At 44.7% G+C, this 22,281-nt stretch overlaps 1 protein-coding gene across 2 annotated transcripts in view; it reads right to left on the bottom strand.

The window, feature by feature from the left end:
• Window positions 1–10,738, bottom strand: part of WAC (WW domain containing adaptor with coiled-coil) — an 86,753-nt gene extending 76,015 nt beyond the window's left edge. For both annotated transcript variants that reach the window (XM_073677589.1, XM_073677590.1), the window contains exons 1-3: window positions 10,372–10,738; window positions 10,177–10,210; window positions 5,035–5,221 (exon numbers count right to left, since the gene is read on the bottom strand). In XM_073677589.1, the coding sequence (XP_073533690.1) occupies window positions 5,035–5,221; window positions 10,177–10,210; window positions 10,372–10,412 (262 nt within the window). In that variant the 5' untranslated portion in view covers window positions 10,413–10,738. The remainder of the gene's footprint in view (window positions 1–5,034; window positions 5,222–10,176; window positions 10,211–10,371) is intronic.
• Between the last annotated feature and the right edge of the window lie 11,543 nt (window positions 10,739–22,281).

The raw sequence follows: 22,281 nt of genomic DNA, 5'->3' as shown, positions 1-22,281 counted from the left end.
GTACTGACTTTAGAGGGGGTGAATAGTTAGGCACACTGAAGGCTTCAGTAATTTTGTCGTATTTGTTGTTACCTTCACAATAAAAAGAAAAATCAAGTCTTCACAGTTGTAGGCATGATTTTTATATGAACTGATACAAACCCTCAAAAAACCCAGTGAAATTCCAAAGTTGTGAGGTAGAAAAACACAAAAAATGCCAAAAGGGGGGGGAATATTTTCGCAAGCCTCGGTATACTGGTTTTGGTGATGGAGAGACAGCAGTGCTATGCTGGACATAGGAGGATACTGCCAGATAGAGGAAATGCTTGAAGCTAGATGTGATATACTGGTGGGGGTACTAGATGCAAGTATACTGAATGATGGTAAGGTGGGAACCCCTAGATGCAAGTATACTGCTTTGCAACTGGTGGACACAGACAGAATAGAGCTTCTGTGCAAGAACAGAATATGGGCCCTTTGCAGTCTATCATAATGAACAATTCCACCTCCTTCCATCTGAGAGACAGATTCAGCTCTCAAAGATGAAAGTGGCTCTCAAGGTAAGAAAGGTTGGGGATCAAAGCATCAGGAAGTCTGGCCAGGTAGTCTGTATTGTGTCTGAAATATCCAAAACCAAGTGTGAGGTAGCATAGAGCTCCAATCTTAACTCCTCAGAGGCAGGAACAGCTGCTCAAATTCACTTTATGTGCAAAGTTTCACAACTACTTCATAGAGTTAGCTGAGCTAGTGAATAGGCTCTGTTTGCGCAGGAATCATATTATTGATGATTATAGAAGCACAGAGGGGAGTTGGGAAATCCAACTGTCCGATGTCTCACTTCAACATTTTGTCGTCAGGAGAGCACACAGTAAATCAAGTTTTCTTTAGCTCCAAAAAGTACTCAATGCGCAACTGTTTCTTAAAGGGAATCTGTCAGCGGGTTTTTAAAATGTAATCTGAGAGCAACATAATATAGGGGGCTTAGACCATGACTCCAGCAACATATTCACTAAGGCGGACATCCATATGCAGTCTATGTTTGAGTGTCTGCTTCCAGTAGGCGTATATGCCTGAAAATGATGCACAGCAGAGCTCACGTTCGCTCTACCAGCACCATTATAGCCTATGGCCCCATTGGCGCACGCATCCGAGACCCTCTTTGTGTTGGGGTTCAGACACAAGCCCCGATGGGACCCAAGCACGTGAAGATAAGCGCAATATGAAAGCACCCTCACTAGGCTGTGTTTTGCGGTTTTAATAAAATCAGTGTTTTATCAGCAAGAGATTATCACTACAGGACTAGGTGTCTCGTGCCTCCTGCTCCAACTACACCCCACAACCGATTAGCAGCTTTCAGTCAATATACAGTGTACACAGGAAGATACCAATCAGTGGTGTGGGTGGGGTTATACAGGGCTCAGCATTAAGAGCTCTGCTAGATCTGTTACAAGAGAAAACTGTAAATGTATCAAAATGACAGCAAGCAGCCCACTAAGTGATACATCACTGACATCAGGTTCTCTGTTCATTTATCATGCTACTCTCAGATTACATAGCAGAAGTCTGGTGACAGATTCCCACTAGTGTTTCCCATTCTGAGGGGAGTTCAGCAGTGCTCGGCTTTCTCCAGCAGTCCCAGTTAAAATGGCAGCAGGACAGGCACCCGCACCTCAGCTCCACTGAAGGCAGGACAGCAGACCCCCGTTCTCAGGAATCCAGAGCTAAAAATTGGAAATGCAGGGGAATCCCAACACTAAGGCACCAGCAAATTATCCCAGAAAAAAATGGGATACATTATTATTTTGGGTGGAGGGAGGGGATGATGCTTAAAAGAAGCAAAGAGTACCGATCAGTGCACAGCTTTCCTTTCATACTGAGAACTTTGCATAGGGCCTGTCAGAGGGGGACACTTTGACGGCTTCATTTTTCACAATCGATGGGGGTCTGTGCACCTGGATCTCCACCTTATCGAAATTTCTAACATGTCAAACAACAGCTTCATTTAACAGTAACTTTAATAACACTTTTAAAAGGATTTCCTCCAATGAAAACCTGATATTTTACTTGTTAACTATATAGTTGTTATCTATATAGTAGCTCTGGAATGGACATGCCATGTACGCATTAAATTAACAGGATGTATATAGCGACAGCTCTCTGGATAGGTAGTTAAATTGATACAACTCTATTGCCTTTTACTGGAGGACAGTAAACTAAAACCTTTTTGCTGCGCAGGTTATGGCAGCATAGGATGGATTTCCAGCTGGGGAGAAGATGAAGGTCTTGTTCTTCACTGGGGTAGCTAGAAATATAGCAGCCCAGTAATGATTACCTTATCTCACGTAGCAGCCAAGATCGTTTACACGTGACAGAACTTTTTTAGATGTACATTTTTCTTTTAAAATGATTTCAATATCATAGACATCATCTGTGGGATTCCAAGCATGGGAATTTGACTACTTTTACCACTGTAGTCTGTGGCAGCTGCAAAATATCGCGTTTCCTCTCCATTTAATCTAAAAGCAGCATCCTGTGGAAATGGATGGGGCAGTACTGCTGAAGCGGCCGCATGGGGAGATGCATCCTGACCAGAGGCCTCGTTGTACGGAGGCCGGGCAGGGAGTTATAAGAGCACCAAAAAGAAAGCAGGGAGTGTTTTGTTTGCTTGTTTTTTTATTTTAAGCTGTGCAAAAACATTTTTTTCCAAGGATTTTACAGCCGACGTGCGGCAATACAGCAAAATCTGCATCAGATTTTGATTTTGCTAATGGAAAAACGCGCAACAAATTCACATGCATGAGATTTCTCATCTGCTTTGCCGATTCAGTAATCTTCAGATTTCCCACTAGCAAATCCTAATGTGCAGCATCTCTGCCATGTGCAGACATAACCTGAAGATTACGGCGTATGATGTGGTGCAGTAACAAAAAAAAGTCTACCCAAAGTAAAACTAAAGCCTTTCTTCCGAATCGAAAAAGTCAGGCTGAGTAAATAATGAAAGGCAGAAGATTAGCATACTAACATTAGCAGCTGCCCATCACATCAGCCAGATCGGAGGCTGACCGAAGCGCCAATTGATAACTGTCCAGTTAGCACTGAGTAAAAGATGTCAAAGGCAAAAATGTCCATGTGTGTAAAGCTTCATGACCAAACAGTGTTAAATAAAAACATCCTGCCATTTGTCTACAGCGCGTCTGCAGACCCATGAGTTGCCATATTAACAAGATAAACCCTGTGGGGTCTGCTCCTACAGTCGAGTGCACTGTCGGTAAGCACAATCTAGGTTGTGTATGTTCTATAGCTAAGGATGGGCTTACCCCTATATAGGAGCTGTACACACAAACTTGCAGAATATTATTGGGGTTTTTTTTGTTGTTGTTTTTTTAAACCCAGACTATTTGCAACTATTTTGTTAGCCCATTGCAGCTTAAAAATGCAAAAGCAAAATACATCATTTAAGTCTCTATATGCAGCACTCATGTACTGAGCAAATGTCACTGTCATTCACTATACACACACTAGTGGACAGAACATTGGTTAGGTAAACCATAAACCCATCGCCTATTAAATCAAATCTAGCAAACAGCAAATTAGCCCTCTACATATTTGCCTCGGAAGGTCTTTTTATTATTAGTTTGCTTCCTAAATGCCAACATTAGGCAACTTTCTAAATGGTCTTCATTAAAAATATCCTGTCATTTTGCTGCTGCGGAGCATCTGCAAGCCCTTTATTTTTGATATGCAAAAATGTTGCATATCCATCAGTACTTCAGCCCCTTACAAATCTCTGCTCTCCCCCTCCCTTCCTCTCAGTATTGAGATAGGAGAGGGGAGAAGGAGGTAGATATACATAGATCTCCACAACACATACAGGGGGAAAGTATCTACAGTTTAAGGGAGGGTAGAGTAAACAGGCTACATAAATGAAAGAAAGCAAATGAGAAGGAGAACGCACAATATACTTGAGTGAATCTTTCAAACTCTGAGTCTACCCACTGTGGATTTGATTTCACACACATATCCTTCCAAATTACCAACTGTGTAAATTGTATTTTTGCCTAAAGATATTTTCAAAAATAATCACACTGCTTGGGTACAGTAAAACTGCTGTCACATACATCCAGACTTCCAAGAGCGAAGATAGACTTTGTTTATTAACAAGTTTACTGTCCCAATCTCTGCATACACGGAACTGAACCAGTGCTTGTGTACACAGACCAGGGATCAATAACATGGACAGTGCTTCCTCCTCAGTACCCAATGAACATATGATCATTGAGTGTAGTTAAAGAACAGGAGCTTCTGGGGCTTAGGAGACTCAGTCAGCTCTGCTATGCAGACAGGAGGCTGAAATTACCCGGCAACTAAGGCTAATATACCAGTGCAAGATTAAAGAGGATAGCAGCAATAAAAAAATATATATATATATTAAAATGCCCCTCAAAGATCTTTCAAAGAACTTCTGTGGGGGGGTGGGGCAAAGAGTGTAAAATAAATAGAGAAACAAAATGCGAAAAGAAGAAAAAAAAATTTTTTTTGATGAGAAAAAAAAAACATTTAAAAAAAAAAATTGAAAAAAAAACATATTTACTATTTTTCTTTAAATTTCCCAATATTACCAATATAAAAAAATGGAATATAAAAATGAAAAAAATGATCTGAATATTAATCCCCATGCATACGGAAAAAGAGGCAAAGGTTTTGGAAAAAAAATATTTTTAACCCACTAACAGCAGCCAATGTACAATAAAACCCAAAAATTATCTGGTCATCAAGGAAGGGGGTGTAGCAGGACGCGGTCATTAACTGGTTAAACAGTTTTTGTTTTTTTTAAAAAAGTCCTATAAGGAAGCATGTGGCTTGAGAAAAAAAATGGCATACCTAGAGCATGCTGTATGAAAAGAAAAAACAAATCCCAAAAAGACCATAAACAATAATGCTGGGTATGCAGGCTTTCTAGACTTTGCAACACACTTTCAAGTAATATCTGGCCGCAGCAAAATCTCTCCATAAAAAACTGACATTACAAATGTCTAAAGTATAAGCACATCTTACCTCCATCCCTCTCCCGCACCCTGTGAATGTGCACACTTTTGGCCTTGCCATGTCCAACACTGTCAGCATATTTTTCAGGGCTATCTGATCTGCGCATTTTATTTGGGGGAGACGGATCTGCAGAATCTCGCATCTTGTCATGTCGGTGATCACCGCTGCTTGGGTGACCCTTTGAATATTTAAGAGTCTGAAAAAAAAATAAAGCAGATTTCAGAATAATGATAAAAAAAAAAAAAAAACGCACTTTAAAAAGTGTACTAGCCCAAACTGATATGGTCACTACTGCTTTCTCAGGCTAACAATATGGTAGTTATGCCCCTTTTGTCCCAACTGCACTGATTACAGTTAGTCACTTTGAGAATCAGTAAAAGAAAAAAAAAAAAAACGTATATGGTGTGATCACACTTTCAAAATATCTGACATATCTGAAGTTTTGATGACCAAGGGTCTGAGCGTGAGAACCTCAGTGGCAGAAATCCTCAGCCGAGCACTGTTCTCTTCTGCCATGATAGACTGGCTCAGTAGAAAATCTATGGAGCCCGTTTTCTCTGCTGGAGAAGAGCAGACCTCAGATAAATGCTTGGGACACTATTTATTTATTTATTTTTTTTAAATGCCGAGACCTGCAAGGGTCTCAGCATTTGGACCCCAACTGATGGGAACTTCTGATAAGTGTCACATCCCCCTCCCCCCGGGGTAATTACACTTCAAATAAGTCATTTTCTTTTGATCGGGCCTCCAACAAGTATCTGACCCTGAGAGGATCCAGGGCTGTGGAGTCTGAGTCTGTGTTCATTTTGGTGGAATCTGTATAAAATGGACCGACTTCGACTCCTAAAATAGATAATACATTGGGTACAGTAGTACAATGCAGGATGTGGTGTCAATGTTTTCATAAGAATTCGGGAAAGTTATAGGACATTTCATAAATGTCTGTTCTATTCCTGATCTGTGCTGCACTTAATGTACACACTCAGTAGTGAGGCAGGGCTGTGGAGTCGGAGTCGGGAGTCAGGGAGATTGAGGAGTGGGAGGTTTGGCTTCCCGACTCCACAGCCCTGGGACTATCACTAACCAAACTGCAACGATGGGGGTATTCGCCACTGAATGTCGATTTCTGCCAGCAGACTTAGGGTATGTGTCCACGTAGCGTTTTTCAAGCATATATGCTGCGGAATTTCCGCAGCGTAAAAGCTTGTGAAACGCTATGTAATCCGCTACCCATGGTCCCCAAGGGGATTCCGCAAGTTCAATGCCCATGTTGCGGATTTTTCCACAGCGTTTATGATGCGTGGAAAAATCCGCAGCATGTCATTTAATTACGCGTTTCCGCAAGCGGAATTGCATTTGCAATGCAATAAAAAACGCAAGGCAATTCCGCATGTGGAAACCGCGCGATAAACGCGTGCGGAATTCCGCATGCGTTTATCCGGAAGAGAACATGCAGAAACGTGGGCACATAGCCTTACACTGTTCAATATTAATCACTGATCCTAATATAAGTGCTGGGTCCCTCTTTACTCTCAGTAAGGTTAGGGGGTCCCACCAATACATCAGAAAATTATTCTGCTAAAAATATATTGTAACATATACCATACCTAACCAAGAATAAATGAACAAGAGGTTATGTGAAGACCAGTAATTACAGACGACGATCAGCAGTAATGGCACAATGGGAGGTCTATTATAAAAGTCTGAGGTATGGGTATTATCAACCTAGAGGATAATATAGTTCACACTATAAGAGTTCATTTGGAGTTATGAAGCAACAAAAAAAAAAACACACAGCAGAAAGTTTCCTAGATGCAATGGGTACTTAGCTGAAGTGATTTATCCAGTTCATTTTCAGTGCAGATCCCAGACTTGAGCTGACCAGATATTCGATGTGAAACTGCCCGCTACTAGTTGAGGGCTTATACACACGATACAGTTGTTCCTAGATGTTATGTGGCTGTGCCATTCATCTGCATTTCAGAAACCTACACAAATTCTGCAGAAATCACCCCCTGATTTTCAGCCTCATGAGAGAGTAGAGCCGATATGGATGTTTATTTCCAGAATTCGGCAACCTGAATTATCCAGTGACAGCAGAGCTGCCATCACATGGGACTTACATTTCAGGTGACCATACACATCAGGAAGACTTGTACACCTGCCAATTAGGAGCATCCAGCATATTTTCAGGTGCAATTGTCCTCTGTGTACAGAGCCATGTGCATGTGAAGCTCTACAGATAATAGAACTGCAAGTCTCAGAATGGCATCACCAACTGCAGCTAAGTGGACTTTGAGCGTACCTATAGCTTTCTCCTCCATACACAATCTGGTTCTCTGATGTATATCTGAGAAATGTCCCATGCACCACAAGAACATTGGTTCCATTTTCCACTCATCCGAAGAAACAATGTCCAAGGCACCAGAGATCGGTTTCCATCTTGTCTGATAAAAGCCTTATGGCTGAAACGTCGGCACATGGTTTGCTACTATTTATGCCCTTTAATCTGATAGAATGAATAAAAGATTACGTTGTTACCTCTTTGGTGCCTTGGATATCGGTACCCATCCTTAAGAAATCACACAATTATCCCACATCCCTGATAATAAAGCCTTGTTCAGATGCCCGTTTTTCACATACGAATTCTGTGTTTTTCAAAGGACACATAACCAATATAATCTATGGGGCCGTTCACATGTCTTTTTTTTGCTACAGAAAAAGAAATCTGAAACAGGTCAACTTGACACTGATGAAAATCTGATCCAATACACTGTTGAAAAACGGATGTCTGAATAAGGTATTAGGAGCAGTCATAAACATAGGATGAAATACAGATGAAACATATCTTAAATTTTTTTTTTTTTTTTTGCGCACCCATAGACTTGAATAGACGAGATCTGAAATACAGAGACTAGTGCAGGCTGCGGTTTTATTCACACAGACTCGGTTTCCACGTACAAAAATACTATCAGAACAGCCCTTACCAGTAATACTGGTTAGTATGCAGTCCAGGCGCTGTCAGATTTTAACATAAACAGCACACATACATATAATTTGCTTAACGAGCCCTTGGGCTGAATTTATACAGATTTCTGACTGATCAGATTATGAAACTGGTCAATAACACAAACATTTTGTTAGGATAGAAGCAGCTCTCATCCGTTAGGATCTTCCGACAAACTCTTTCCTTCCCTATAAAACTTTCATCATTTGTATCTGTTTACATAAAAAAAATCTTTGTGATCAGTGGACAAATTCTTACATTTTTTCTCCCAGATGACAGATTTCCATGAGACCAATTGGCCATTTACACACTAATTCACCAGATATCTGTATGTTTAAACCCACATTCTTCCCCCACTGACATATTTTCAGGTGTCCACCATCAGACCACTGTCCACCAGGGTTGGATGTCTCACGAGTGGTCACAGGACAGATCTGCCACGTCTAGTGAAAAATGAGAGCAGACCCCCACAGGAGCCAGAAAAAAAATTTATATAGTGGCCACAAACAGAAACAATGTCCAAAATACTCATCTTTATATATATTAACAAAACGGCTCCTAGAGTCACTGCCTAGCACATCAAAAGGGCTTTCCCCATCATATTCGGCAGGCGTGCGCTGCTCCTCAGACTCCTGCTTGCAGGTGCAGCATTCTTGCGCCACCGGCCCAAACTGTGCGCTGGCTGTCAAAACTATATATGAGGCATCAGAGAAACTGGCCAAGATTAGGAGCCATCATCACGTTGCAGTGATCCAGGCCAGCTTCAGAGCATTAACAAGCTCTGCAGCAAAGAGCTTGCAAGCGCTGCGCATGTATGTGGCTGGTAACCTAGGCGATTAGTCAAACAACAATTAAAAAAAAAAAAAAAAAGATTTTTTTTTTAAAGATTTGTAAAATGAAAAGTTATCACCTATACTTACTGATTGGAGAGGGTCTGACCACTAGGACCAACACAACAGGGACATTTTTATCCCTGTTAGATAATGGAGTGGAAGTTCTGATGCCCAGCCTCCGCTACATTCTAAGGCTCCATTCACATAAGTGTGAATGTTATCGAGAGAAAGATTTTATTGTCAGGTGTCATCCTAGTTTTTTCTCGTTCCTTTTTATCCCTAACGCAGACACTGAATAAACTTTTTTTTTTTTTTATCTATTGACTTTTAATGCATCCATTAAAAAACAGATGAGAGACTAGGATGAAAACCTTCAGTACAAAGTCTGTCTACTTCCTAATTTCATCCAAGACTGATCTGCAAAATAGATGAGACTAAGATGTGGTCAGAGTCTCGCTGACTGGACACAAGTACAAGTTTTTGTTTTTTCAAGTTTTTTTAAACTTTTTCTGTGTATGCCTCCATGAATCCCTATCCCAGCTGTGTCACATGAAGGGGAGAACATAGCCTTATGGGGATAATAAAAGTTCTCTGTTCCGACAATCAGTGGTTGGTCGCCCACCAATCTAGACGTTATCACCACATCTGAAGGAAAGCACGGTGGCTCAGTGGTTAGCAATGTAGCCTTACAGCTCTGGGGTCCTGGGTTCAAATCCCACCAAGGACAACATCTGCAAGGAGTTTGTATGTTCTCCCCGTGTTTGTGTGGGTTACCAGGTTTCTTCCTACATTCCAAAAACATACTGAAAGGGAATGTAGATTGTGAGCCCCAATGGGGACAGTGATAATGTCTGTAATTAATGGCGCCATATGAGTAAAATAAATAAAAGTGATGACTTGTTTTCACTGGACAACCCCTTTAACAAGTGCATTGATTTTTACAAGCACTTTGCAATTTTACCCCAGGGATTAACTATTTAAGTGACATCAGACAGCAAAAAAAAAAAAAAAAAGTGACAGCTCACTACAATTTATATGCTGATGACAGGGGAAAAACAAATACTGGGCTCAATGGCGAGAGAAAAGCCAGCAGGGCTCTTCTGGGGCCAGGACTTGTGCTGCAGATCGCCCCCTGCACAGCAATAATCACTATCAAATGGCCTTAAGTGCCGGATAATGTGTGCAGGACACCGTGCACACAGCGGCCGCAGAGAACCGCCCCCCACACCCCGCAGAGAAGCCAGGACCCCGGTGCTCGGGCCTAGCGCACAGGCCGCAGCCTGCCTGGAGTAGCCGCAGCTCCGTATATACCTGGTAGGGTTGGGAGTCCCTTCGGTCGTGACAGCTGAAAGAGACAAGACAGAGAAGAGGTGTTACCGGGGAGGAGAGGAGCGGGGACGGGAGAGGGGAGCTCCCGCCGCCGTCACCAGGAGGAGGGAGGGGGGGTAAAAATGGCGGCGACAAGAGGAGGAGACGGGGGAAGAGGAAGAACCAAGTTCTCATTACCCATCACTGAGTCTCGCTTGTTTCCTTGCATACATTACCATCAATGCCGTGTGTGAGTGGGGTGTGGACGCGAGAGGGCTGCTGTCAACAGGAACCCGTCCACCGGCGGACGCGGTACCGGGGCACGGTGCTCAGGGGGAGGCCCCAGTCTATAGCACTATATGCGCGGACTATGAGGGGTGACTGGGAATACTTTGTACGTTAGTGGGGAGAGCGCCCGTCATCCATCTCCCCCCCGCACACACGGACACAGACGGCACGACACAGCGACAGCGGCGGCAGCGGCTGCGCGGACACTCGGGAGCGCGCACTACACAGTTCCCGTCTCGGCTGCAGGAACGCGCATGCGCTGCCCCGCCTTACCCAGCTTCCAAACGAGCAGGCGCAGCACCACCTAGCAGACTGACGTCTGTACGCATGCGCACCATCAACGTCTGGGCAATGACGTGTCCATTTATTTTTTTTTATTTTTTTTAATGAAACAACTTTAATGAAAATGTGAATAACATACAAAAAAATGGCCGCTGACTACAACTCCATGTCATTTTTAGACGCATACTAAATAAATAAACGGCCTTTGTTGCCCATAGCAACCAATCACAGTGCAGCTTTCATTTTTACCACAGTAGTTAAAGACTTGAAAGCTGAGCTCTGATTGGTTGCTATGGGCAACAGACAGTTTTGATAAATGCGGCCTAATTTTTTGTTTTCTTGGTTTATCACAGTGCAAAAATAAAGTAATATTTCCCATACATATATCTTCGAAAGCTGTTCATATTTGTAGTGAGATTAATGGCAAAGTTCTCAAATTATGGATGCACAGTTTTTGAAGAAAGTTTTATGCTAACAAATATTTTCTGACTCCCCAATGACCAAGGAGAGGGACACGTTCTTTACAACGAAAAAGTCAAGAAATTTTTAAAGGGATGATCCGGCTCCGCTCACTTCCACGTTGAGCCGGTGATATCCTTAAAGGAGGCAGGTGATGTTATCATCCTGATGATGTCATAAGTATAAAAGTAGGGGAACGATTCTTTAGAGGGTTATCTCTCCCCCTTCACCAAAAAATCCCTATCTATGAGATAGAGGATAATTTGCTGGTCATTGGGGGTCAGACTACCAACGGGACCCCCAGAGATCCTGAGATTGGGGTTTTAGATGTACATTCGCAGCTTCTCTATTCATTGTCTAAAAGACTAGCTGAGCACTGCTCAGATAAAGCAATTAACAGAGGTGCAGCGTGTGTTCGGACCCCCAGCGATCAATAAATTATCCCTTCCTATTGGCAGGTGAGGACTTGTTTTTTGGGGAAGAATAACCCGAGAAGCCCACCACAGGGACCGTCTCCAAAACAGCCACAAAATGCCTACTTTTAGGGTATGTGCCCACGATGCAGAAATGAAGCGGAAAATTTCCGCTTCATTTCCGCATGTCCTTGCCCGGCAAAACGCATGCGGAATTTGACATGCGTTTTTCGCGCGTATTTCGCGCGTTTTGCACATGCGGAATTGCCTTGCGTTTTCTACTGCATTGTAGATGGCAATTCTGCATTTGTAAACACACAAATAATGGACATGCTGCGGAATTTTCCGCACATCAAAAACGCTGAGGAAAATTCAGCAGCATGGGCATTACAATTGCGGAATTACATAGGGGACCATGGCAGAAGGCTTAACATGCGTTTCCCAAGCGTTTACACTGCGGAAAATTCCGCAGCAAAAACGCTTGAAATACGCATCGTGGGCACATACCCTTAGATGTGGCATTTTCTAAGCCCCTCAAGTCTTGGAACCACTTCCAAACTGCGTCATATTCCCCCGCTCATGACCTGTGACATTTTGTTATTTGTTCCATATATGTGGTTTTAAGAACTCTAAATTCTTTTCTTGTTCAGCTATTCAAGTAATTTTTGCACCCTTTCCGTGATACGTTGTGTCTAACTTTTGTCATTTTTTATTCATATTTTTATTTATTTATTTTTCTAACCACAGATGTACACTAAATTACATTTTAAATTGTGCTTACCTATCTGTAAGGGCTCGTGCAGACGACCATAAAATCAGAAAAGTGCTTTCCATCGTTTTGATGAACAGCACTCGGCCCCATGTTACTTTATGGGGTCGTGCATATGTCCATTTTTTTTCCTCGGACCAAATCAGTCCGAGGAAAAAAATCACAGCGTGCACGATTTGCATCCGATTATTATCGGATCACACTTTGCCATTCATGTCTGTGGGTCCATGGAAAAAATCACACTGCACTCAGATGACATCCGATGGAAGATGGAGGTGGAGGAAACTAATGAGGAAGACCTAGAGGGGGATATTAACTTAAGGGAGGAGGGGGAGGAGGGGGAAACTGGAGGAGGAGGAGACAAAGTCAGAAGACAAGGATGTTGTAGATAAAGGGATACATCAATAATATTTGCATGGATATCAGTGATCACTGTGAAATTGTATATATTAATATTATTGATTTATAAATTATATGCAAAGCGATGTCGGATTGCAGTGCATGGCGTGTGTCTCCCGAACAGAGCATGACAGACTCATAGAAATATATGAAAGAAGAACTCCTCCTCCCATCAAAATTTTTATCCTCTTAATATGCTGCAGTCATCATATTATAGAGCACTGTGTACTTAGAATTGCTCATTTTGCCTTTCTACCCAAATAATTCTTCTCTTTTCCATTAGGTCTATGGCATGACATGATTAAAAACTGATGTGCTGAATCCTTCTAAGCTCTATGTAGAAACAGCAGGTCAATTTTCCCTGCATGACAGTGTAGTAGAGAGCAATGAACCGAGAAATGAACCAGCAGGAGGATTCTTGCAGGATGTGCCAGAGACGTGGAAAGATTGCCATCTGCTGGCCAGATGAAATCAAGCGAACCAAGTTATGCTAGAAGAGTTGGAGGGGGAGCAAATTCAGATGCGGGACCCGATCAGGTGACTTCTAGGAAGGATTTCCTGGATATAAAAGTCCAGCACACAAAGAGACAGGCTGATTTGGCGCCAGGCTGCAGAGTGGAGCAGACATGCTCCAGAGGGACAGCAGAGCCCAGCGCTACAGGCCTCAAGCCGGAGGGTTGCGCTGCACCAGAGTTGGACATTGCCTGAGATGCTCCGGACTCCTCACAGAAGTGCCCTGAGACCTGCGAATGTTGGTCAGAGTCAGGACCTGCGCCCCACACAGAGTAAGTTCCTGGGACCCGACGCCGAATGTCAAGAGCCGAGGTCTGGACCCACTTACCCCAAGTGTGAGAGACTACCATCAACGGTTAAGCCGAGAAGAGCGGAGAGAGGACTGCGACAGGAGAGATGCCCCAGCAGTAGCAGAGGAATCGCACAAGAGAACAGGGCCGTCACTTCCAGTTCTCACTCACGGTACCGGGGACAGTTGGGATTAGGATCTCAGGTTGGGAGGGGGCCAGTTGGTGTGTGGGAGGCTAAGCGGGATCTGATAGACTTTATCCGGAAGAGACTTGCGGCCTAGCGGAAAGAATCGGTGACCATACAAAGAGAACTCAAGTGGTGACTCCCACGACTGGGTGCATCACACTTTTGCAAAGAACTTTACCGTTATTCACTGAAACTATTTCTTATTGTTATTTCAAGTTGTTTTATTATCCCTGTTACTAACCCCCCTTGCATAATACTTGTTATAAAGTATTATAACATATAAAGTGGTTTTAGCAATCACTGACTATTCCCGCCTTGTGTCTCTGTGTGTTGCATTCCGGCACCTGTGTTACAATAGGGCAGCACGGTGGCTTAGTGGTTAACACTTTTGCTTTGCAGCGCTGGGGTCCTGGGTTCAAATCCCACCAAGGACAACATCTGCAATGAGTTTGTATGATCTCTCCATGTATGTGTGGGTTTCCTCCAGGCTCTCTGGTTTTCTCCCACACTCCAAAGACATACTGATAGGGAATGTAGATTGTGAGCCCCACAATCAGTGATGATGATGTCTGTAAAGCGCTGTGGAATTAATGGTGCTATATAAGTGAGTAAAATAAATAAGTTATGAGTCACTGCAAAAGTCCCTGGAAGGTGAAGGAGTGAAGCAGCTGGGTCAGGAGATGAAGGGGGGTATAATAAATGCAAGGACAAGAGACTTCCCATTTCTACACAGAGCAGAGAAAAGAGAAGAATTATCTGGGTAGAAAAGCAAAACGAGCAATGGTAAGTACACAGTGCTATATAATATGTTGATTGCAATATATTAAGAGGATAAAAACTTTGATGGGATTGCTTCTTAAAGCTGTCACGCTTTGGTCGGGAGACGTGCTACCAGTCCGTCCATTGCAATCCGAGATCACACTGATGATTATGGACATCTGAAAGAGCCCAAAGAATGAAGCAGCTGCCTGAAGCCACCACTCAGGTCATATCTTTTTTCTAACGAATGCCAGGTTTGGAGAGCCGTATTTAACTGTCCATATATGCCCAATCCCCATAGGCATATATAGTACTGTAAATTCAGGTGATGAGACCTGCAGTCAGTCCTGTCATTGCAAGTCGTATGTGGACCATGAATAGTTTCTGTGTTTGAACAAATGAACACTTTCAGAGAAAAAAAAAACACAAAGGGAGTTCATTTGATATCCAATTTTGTCATTGTAGTCTATGGACCCATTGGGGGTTGGCCTGGATCCTGTTTTAAGGGGAATTAAGGCAGAACACCACACCACAGAAACGCAGTGTGAATAGGGTCTTACGTATCTATACGACCGTAATTAGCTGTAGAATTCATTCAACAGGTCATTTAGTTTGAAATGTGAATAGTAAAGATAGTAAAAAAAAAAATTCCAAAAGTAGCTAGCTTTTTTCTATTTCTGTGTCTGTCACAAAAAATGTAAAAACAATTATAGAAATTACACAATTAATATGCACTCCAAAACAGTGATGAAATAGTCTCTTCCATAAAAAAAACTTCATACAGCCACAGCATGGGAAAAGAAATACAATCAGCATTACTCACCGGTAATTGTTTACAGGCTGCAGTGGTGAAGTCACAACTACAGTGTATGAGACTACTGCAGCCAATCACTGTGGTCAGCGGCTCATGCCATATTTGTCGCCTTCACTGCTAAGCCCAGTGATTGACTGCAGTGGTCACATGCACTGTAGTATTGATGTCAACACCGCAACCTGTAAACATTCACCAGGAGCAGCGGTGGAAGGTGCGTAATGCTGATTTTATTATTTTTAAGGCAGGTATACTATCCTTTACAGAAAGTTGAAAGGGCAAAACCTTTTTAAAGCATTAACTTTAAAGACAGCTCATTTAAAGATGCTCCTCTCTACTCCTGCTCCCACCAGGACATGTTGCAACGTTAAAAGTTGTGACGTGCCTTACCCTCCGGCAAAGAGGAACAATGAGTAGATGGCCTGAAGGTTGAGAGGAATGCTGAGGAGACGGCCCGAGGGCAAAGAAGAATGCCAAGCAGACATCCTGAGGTCAGAGAGGAACACTGAGGAGATGGCCTAAGGACAGAGAAGAATGCTGAGGAGATGTCTTGGGGGTAAAGAGGAACTCTGAGGAGACGACCTGATGGAAGAGAGGAACACTGAGGAGACGGCCTGAGGGTAGAGAGGAACGCTGAGGAGATGGCCAGAGGGTAGAGAGGAATGCTGAGGAGATGGCCTGAGGGCAGAGAGGAATGCTGAGGAGATGGCCTGAGGACAGAGAGGAACGCTGAGGAGATGGCCTGAGAACAGAGAGGAACGCTGAGGAGACGGCCTGAGTACAGAGAGGAACGCTGAGGAGACGGCCTGAGGACACAGAGGAACGCTGAGGAGACGGCCTGAGGACACAGAGGAACGCTGAGGAGACGGCCTGAGGACACAGAGGAACACTGAGGAGACGGCCTGAGGACACAGAGGAACGCTGAGGAGACGGCCTGAGGACACAGAGGAACGCTGAGGAGACGGCCTGAGGACACAGAGGAACGCTGAGGAGACGGCCTGAGGACACAGAGGAACGCTGAGGAGACGGCCTGAGGACAGAGAGAAATGCTGAGGAGACGGCCTGAGGACAGAGAGGAACGCTGAGGAGACGGCCTGAGGACAGAGAGGAATGCTGATGAAACAACCTGAGTGTAGATTTATAAGAAAAAGAGCTTAGGACAATAATGGAACAGGACAACAGAAGGGTGATGTCACGGGTGTATCAGAGGTGACCGACAGTCGCCCTGCAGTTGGCTGCAGGAGATCTCTACGTTTGGCATTACAGACATCTTCTTAGATGAGAGGCTGTCTCTAGGACCTAATGGCTACCTCCCTCTGGTAATTAGCTCCCTGGCCTGGGTGTGTATATACCTGGTGTGTCTGAGAGGGAGGTGCCGGCTATATTCATTTCTACTTGTGAAGGCTGAGCAAGAGCAGTACTTCGTCCTCTCTGGAGCTTGAGGCCGATTTCACATTTATCTGGAGTCGTCTAAAGCTAAACATTCTCCCCCTGTTTGTCTACCTTTGTTGTCATCTTTGGGTTTTCGGATGCATCCGGAGAAGATCCGTGCAGTCCTTGACTGGGAACGTCCCGAGAACCTGAAGGCTCTACAACGTTTTCTGGACTTTACTAATTTTTATCGGAAATTCATCCAAAATTACTCTGTTATTGTGAAACCCCTTACTGACATGACTAAGAAAGGGGTCTGATTTTTCCAAATGGTCGGACGCTTCCCTCCAGGCTTTTTCTTCCTTAAAGAATCATTTTGCCACTGCACCTATAATCAGTCAACCCTATGTTTCTCAACCCTTTATTGTGGAGGTTGATGCGTCGGATGTCGGGGTTGAGGTTGTGTTGTCTCAGGGTTCGTTCCCTGGTAAATGGCGTCCATGTGCCTTCTTTTCTAAAAAATTGTCTGTGGCTGAGAGAAATGATGACGTGGGTAATAGGGAACTTTTGGCGATCAAATTGGTGTTCGAGGAATGGCGACATTGGTTGGAGGGGGCAGTTCATCCTATTACTGTTATTACTGACCATAACAACCTGTCATATCTCCAGTCAGCTAAACGTCTCAACCCTAGGCAAGCCAGATGGTCCCTTCTTTTTACTAGGTTCAATTTTGTTGTTACTTTTCATCCAGGGGTCAAAAATGTCAAGGCTGATGCTTTGTCCCGGAGTTGCCCTGGTGGTGGTGGCCATGAGAACCCTGCCCTGATATTACAGAAATGGGTAGTCATTTTGGCACTTTATCCTGAACTGGTGTGGTGTTGGAGGTACGGGGGGACGTCCCTGATTCCTGCCCTTCAGGAAAGTTATTTGTACCATTTGATCTGCGCCGCAAAGTAATCAAAGAACATCAAAACTCTGTGCTTGCTGGGCATCCAGGTGGTAAGGCAACCCCGGACCTGCTCTCTCGTCATTTCTGGTGGCCGGGGTTGCATCAGGATGTTATTGAACATGTAGCTGCTTGTAGTATTTGCGCACATTCTAAGGTTTCGCATACCCATCCATCTGGTACTCTTCTTCTGCTGCCTATCTTATCCCTAGTAGGCCATGGACACACTTGTCCATGGATTTTGTTACTGACCTACCGGTTTCTGCAGGCAAAACGGTGGTTTTGGTGGTAATAGATAGGTTCAGTAAAATGGTTCATTTTGTCGCATTGCCTGCACTTCCAAATGTCAAGACACTTGCTCAGGTGTTCATAAATGAGATTGTGAAGCTTCACGGGGTTCCCTCCGATGTGGTGTCAGATCGGGGGACACAGTTTGTTTCCAAGTTCTGGAAGGCATTCTGTTCTCGACTGGGGGTGCAACTCTCCTTTTCCTCTGCCTTCCACCCTCAGTCGAATGGTCATACCGAGGGTGTCAATCAGAACTTGGAGACCTACTGTACCTGAGGTGTTTTGTCTCAGAAAATCAGGAGGATTGGGAATCCTACTTAGCGCTGGCAGAATTTGCCATTAATAATCATCGTCAAGAATCCACTGGCAGGTCACCGTTCTTCGGTGCATACGGTTATCACGTACAAGTCCTCTAGTTGGGGAGGAGCTTCAGGAGTTCCTGAGGAGGAACAGTTTGTTTCGTCGCTCTCCTTGGTATGGCAGGGTGTTCTCAGTAATTTAAAGATCATGGGAGACGGGTATGAACGTATGACTGACAGAAAACGCTTGCCAGGTCAGGACCTGAATGTGAATGACTTTAGTTGTCTACCCTGTAATGCAGCGGCTTGCGGCATTACTGTAATGGTCCAGGGTGTGTTTTGGCTGACCATGTACCTCCTCCTCAGGTGACAGGTCACATGACTGTGACATAGCACAGGTCCTATGCACACAGAATGTCTGATCACATGACTGTGACATCAGCACAGGTCCTGTGTGTGCACTGGAAGATATATAAACCCTGTTAGTTTTGAGACAGGTGTGTAAGGCATGAGGCCTGTTCCCGTGTGGGACACCGCTAGAGTGTGAGGCCTAGTGAGGCCTATTGAAGCCTGGTGAAGCCTGAAAGGCAGAGTCTGGATCCTTAGGTGTAAGCGATCCCAGTAGCCTTGGAGGGCCAGAGGCTTGGAAGACAAGAGTCCTGGAAGGCAAAGGCTGGATGTGAGGTGAGACCACATACCAGTAGCCTTTGAAGGAACGAGGGCTGGAGACCCCCATCTGGGAATCCGTAAAGCCACAGTGGTGGCAGAACAAGTCTGAAGCAGCTAAAACCCGGCAAAGGTAAAACACTGCTTGATGTGGACATTTCTATAAATGACTTTGCTGGAGGCTGTAACTGGAGCCAAGTGGGCCTGTCTGCCACTTGAAAGGCTCCTGGACATTATATGTAATATGTTGGCGAGCCACTGAGTTGGACTTATAGCAGTTATGAAGTAAAATAAACTGCTGGTTTGTGAAATACTGGAAAACGTGTCTGGTGTGCTTTAATGGACCCGATGCAGCGAGTGTCCCCCAGCATAATGACTAGCGCTGCCTTACAACCCGGAATATAAGATTGGAAGCTGGGACCTAGGTTTATTGGTCCCTATAAAATAACCGCCGTCATTAACCCAGCAGCGTTTCGTCTTGAACTTCCTCAGGCCCTTAAGGTCCACAATGTGTTCCACGGGTCCTTACTCAAAAAATATGTGGAACCTCTTGAGCCCTCACCTCTACCACTGCCCCCAGTATTGGTTGATGGTAATCTCGAGTTCCAGATTTTGAGGATTGTATATTCTCCTCTCCAACGTCGTTCTCTACAATACTTGGTGCACTGGAATGGCTATGGTCCAGAGGAGAGGATGTGGGTTTCAGCATCAGTGGTGAACCCTCCCAGATTGGTTCGCTCATTCCACACCTCTTTTCCTGAGAAACCCGGTCCTGAGTGTCCCAAGGCCACTCGTAGAGGGGGGGGGGGGGTACTGTCAAGGGTGTATCAGAGGTGACAGACAGTCGCCCTGCAGTTGGTTGCAGGAGATCTCTACATTTAGCATTACAGACATCTTTTTAGATGAGAGGCTGTCTCTAGGACCTAGCAGTTCCTTTCTTCTGGTAATTAGCTCCCTGGCCAGGGTGTATATATACCTGGTGTGTCTGAGAGGGAGGTGCCGGCTATATTTATTTCTACTTGTGAAGGCTTAGCAAGAGAAGTACTTCGTCCTTCCTGGAGCTTGAGGCAGAGTTTGCATTTGTCTGGAGACGTCTAAAGCTAAGCATTCTCTCCCTGTTTGTCTACCCTTGTTGTCTATAGAGTTTAGTGGAGATCGACTAGTGCTCATCTCCTCCCATCCCTAGCCTTAGCTATATGCCAGGGAAAGACAGGGCGAGGCACGCGTGTGGCGATTGCTGAAGAGGCAATATAGGTACTGTAGTTGAGACAGGGTGACACTAGACCAGACTAGGAGATCTCCTCTGGTCCCTTTCCTTCTTCCCTCTTTGTTGCACTAAGTCTTTCCCACACCTGGCATGTCAGGTGAACACAGTGTTAACACAGCCTCAAAAGGGTTGTCCATTGCTTTCTAAAATTTTGCTAATGTGGTTAGGGTAGGGAGAAAGGAAATGTTAATGCGTGAGGCTATAAAGCATAGTTAGGGGCGTGGTTAAGGGTATGGTCCAAAATTTAAGTGAAGGACAGCAAAGTAAAGTCTACTGCAGGTATCAAATAGAATGACTTAGCCCAAACACGTGTCCAGCTTGTTAAATATTGTCTTGATTTTCATATAGAATACAGGATAATTTTTCATAAACCATTTACCAAGATATTCTGCAAAGGCAAGTTAGTAATTGTCTTACCAAGGAGAACTTCCCAAGAATTTCTTCTAAGATCAACACCAATGAGGTTTCAGATAATTTCATATACAGTACCATAACCCATAAGTGCGGGACTTTAGGGCAGGTCTACCAGTTGTGCATAAAAGTCTCCAGTGTAGACCAACCTTTGAGGCAGTTGGGAGTATCATGGATTATGTGGGTGAACACTAGGAAACTTCTTAGAAGACGTGTCAAGGATGAGGATGCTGTGGTAGCAATTGGAAATGTGATCCCAGACACTAGTCATCACAACCACTTAGTTGGCAACTTAATTCAAATTCAAATATGTGGACATATGTGAGTTGGGTGTGGTTTGGTTGGGAAAGGAGACAGCAGTAAATTTGAGAGACTGTACCCAAAGCATGTGGACAATTTGTTTTTGTGCAAACAAAGTATGTACTTGGATTGAACAGTCATTTTGTGCTGACAGACTCCCTTTAAGAAAACTATTGACTTATATACAGTTGTGCTCAAGAGTTTACATACCCAGGCAGAATGTTTGCTTTCTTGGCCTTGTTTTAGAGAACATGAATGATAACCAAAAAACTTTTTCTCCACTCATGGTTATTGGTTGGGTGAAGCCATTTTTTGTCAAACTACTGTGTTTTCTCTTTTTAAATCTTAATGACAACCAAAAGCATCCAAATGACCCTGATCAAAAGTTCACATAGCCTGGTAATTTGGGCCTGATAATGACGCGCCCCTGGGCCTGTGTCGCGCTGCGTTGCGCAGGCGGGAGCTTACCCGGAGCCGGATCTGTTGAGGGTTGTAGTCTCGTGGCGGTGACCCGGTCCGTGCCCAGGGAGTCAGACTAAGTGGCGCTGTATCAGCGGTAGATGTAGGACGACTACGCCACCCGTTGAATGCAGCTATGGAGCTGCTGCTGCAGGGCAGACCGCTGAGGCCGGTGGTAGGATAGTGCAGCGTAGATGGTATAACCCCCAACGGAAGGGGTATGGCCTCAGGGCAGCCGACGTGGATGATGGGGGTAGCAGGAATCACTCAGAGACGCTGCGGTGTGATTCAGGGTCTTTACTGGTGACAAAGATAGACCCTCCCGGAGTACTGGCTAGCGATCGGGGCCTGGTCAGTCCTTGAGCAGATGGGATCTCCCCTGGCCAGGCGGAGTTGTAGGCCTCCCAAACTGACTGTACTCTTCTGGCTACCTTGCTAGAGGCGGGTATAAGTAGCCCACGTCCCTGAGTGTACCGTGTGGTGCTCACCCGTATGGCCGGTGACTCGGGGCCTTCTAGTAGCTTCCGCTCCATGACGGCGGTGCTGGTCCCATGCGTGTGACCGTGCCTTCGGGTTTCTTGGCCAGAGGACCTGAAATCCCCTGCCTGACGGATTCTGCTGCTGGGTAGGAGTTAGTCCCCACAGCCTCGGACTCCGGGTCCGGTAAGAAATCTTCTCAGTCAGGGCGAGCTCTGCAGCTGCCAGCCCCTGACTCCTTGTAGCACTGCTCCCACAGAGCTCCTGTTGTTTCTTCCTATGCTGCTTCTCTTCTCTACTTCTGGCATGGCCCAGGAGCTGGGCCCAGCCGGAGCCACAGCTCCCTGTCAGCCCTTCTGGCTGCACTCTCCCTCTGAACTCTCTAACCCTGCCTCAGCCCTAGGTTTTTATAGGGGAAGTTCTTCCCCTCCCAGGACTGGGCAGGAGGTGTGGC

This window comes from Phyllobates terribilis, unplaced genomic scaffold (assembly GCF_046119375.1).
Source record: "Phyllobates terribilis strain yellow unplaced genomic scaffold, ASM4611937v1 Scaffold_4__5_contigs__length_816908805, whole genome shotgun sequence".
NCBI lineage: Eukaryota > Metazoa > Chordata > Amphibia > Anura > Dendrobatidae > Phyllobates > Phyllobates terribilis.
This window is presented reverse-complemented; position numbering and strand designations above follow the sequence as displayed.